General features: G+C 33.5%; 1 protein-coding gene across 1 annotated transcript in view; it reads right to left on the reverse strand.

Annotated features, from left to right (window-relative positions):
- Positions 1 to 1,608, reverse strand: part of LOC115438964 (chymotrypsin-like protease CTRL-1) — a 71,354-nt gene extending 69,746 nt beyond the window's left edge. Inside the window, exon 1 of the mRNA XM_030162859.1 lies at positions 1,536 to 1,608. Within this exon, the coding sequence (XP_030018719.1) occupies positions 1,536 to 1,608 (73 nt within the window). The remainder of the gene's footprint in view (positions 1 to 1,535) is intronic.
- Positions 1,609 to 1,880: the final 272 nt, after the last annotated feature.

Genomic DNA, 1,880 nt, shown 5'->3' on the forward strand with positions numbered 1-1,880 from the left:
GTTAATTTTAGAGGACATTTAGACTATATAATGTACATTTTTATTAGTAAGTTTTATTTATTTTTTATTTTTTTGATAAATTATTAGAAATTTCTGGTGACTCCAGACATTTTTTTTTGGCTAAAATTAATTTGTTTTTGATTATGTAATAGTTTGCTTTACTATGTTGCAAATAAACATTAATTTTAGAGGACATTTAGACTATATAATGTACATTTTTATTAGTAAGTTTTATTTATTTTTTATTTATTGATAAATTATTAGAAATTTCAGGCAACTCCAGACATTTTTTGTGGCGAAAATTAATTTGTTTTTGATTATGTAATAGTTTGCTATAATGTGTTGCAAATAAACGTTAATTTTAGAGGACATTTAGACTATATCATGTACATTTTTATTAGTAACTTTTATTTTATTGTATTTTATTTTATTTTATTTTATTTTTTTTATAAATTATTAGAAATTTCAGGCGACTTCAGACATTCAAAACAGAGACATTTTTTTTTGGCTAAAATTAATTTGTTTTTGATCATATAATAGTTTGCTATAATATGTTGCAAATAAAGGTTAATTTTAGGTAACATTTAGGCTATATAATGTAAACTTTTATTAGTAAGTTTTAATTTTTTATCAACTACTAGAAATTTCAGGCAACCCCATTTGAATTCCAGGCGACCCCATGTGGGGTCCTGACCCCAAGGTTGAAAAACACTGAGCTACAGTGATATAGCCAGGCCCATGTATGGGCTGTTCCCCACCCACAATCAGAAACCTGGTTGAACGCCACAACATGACAGGCTCTGTTGATGATAGACCACGTCCAGGGTGAGAGAGAGCGACAACTCCCGACCGGGACCACTACTGTTGTGACTTTGTGTTGGGCAGGTGCCATTTTCTTTTAAGTATTTTTGTTTTGAAATTATTCTTGAAACTTTAGATTTTTGTTTCTGTATGCTAATATCCTAAACAAATGATTCATATGAAAAAATTCCAGTTTAGGGTTTCAAAATAAAAATTATGTCGAAAAATACGGTATCAAAGTTTTCATTGATTGTGAGTGTATTTCTTATGTTACTGTAAAGCAGTGATTCTCAACTGGTGGGTCGTGACCAGAGCCGGTTCAGACCTCCGTGGGGCCCTGGGCAAAATTCTGCTCAGGTACCCTCCTACCTGAACTTCAAAATAGAACCTTTTTCTTCAGTGGTGTAATGGTCCCTGGAGAAGTGGGTATACTCTAAATTTTTGGCTTCTTCTTTTTTTTTTTTTTTTTTTTTTTTAAGGCCAGAAAAACGCTGTTTAAAAACAGTGACATGTCAGACTACTCTATTTACTTTACCCAAAAATCCATCAGTAGTATTATATAAAATTATCATGACTTGATCAGGAGCAGTTTGTAGGTTTTACTGGTCACACAAGCAGCTGCATGAATGGAAATGTATTCAACATGAGGCAAACATAGGCTAACGTTAGCCTTTCATCAACAATCCTGGTTTGTGTTAAAACACAAGAAAACATTGAATTTCTGACATTTACACCTTGACGCACCCTTTGGCCAGAAGTTGCATCGCCCCCTTTTGTCAGAGTGAAGAGGCCAGTGTCCAAAGTCATCATAGCGGACATCTGGTTGGGGTTTTGGCTGTGAGGGTCTTGGGGTGTAGTCTTTGTTTTATGGTGGTTGAGAGCTGAGTGATGGTCAGCCAACTTTGGAAGCTGGTTTATTGACTTGGTACTGGGTCATTCCACCTCAATTCAACAAGTGCCTCCTGCTCAACCATCTTAGATTTGCTTGAAATTTTTACCATATAAAGTTCAACACTAAAAAACACCTCAGCCAAAATTTCAGATTGCTATATCTAATACATTTGAAGAAAAAAAATTCA

This window comes from Sphaeramia orbicularis, chromosome 18 (assembly GCF_902148855.1).
Source record: "Sphaeramia orbicularis chromosome 18, fSphaOr1.1, whole genome shotgun sequence".
In the NCBI taxonomy this organism is placed as follows: domain Eukaryota; kingdom Metazoa; phylum Chordata; class Actinopteri; order Kurtiformes; family Apogonidae; genus Sphaeramia; species Sphaeramia orbicularis.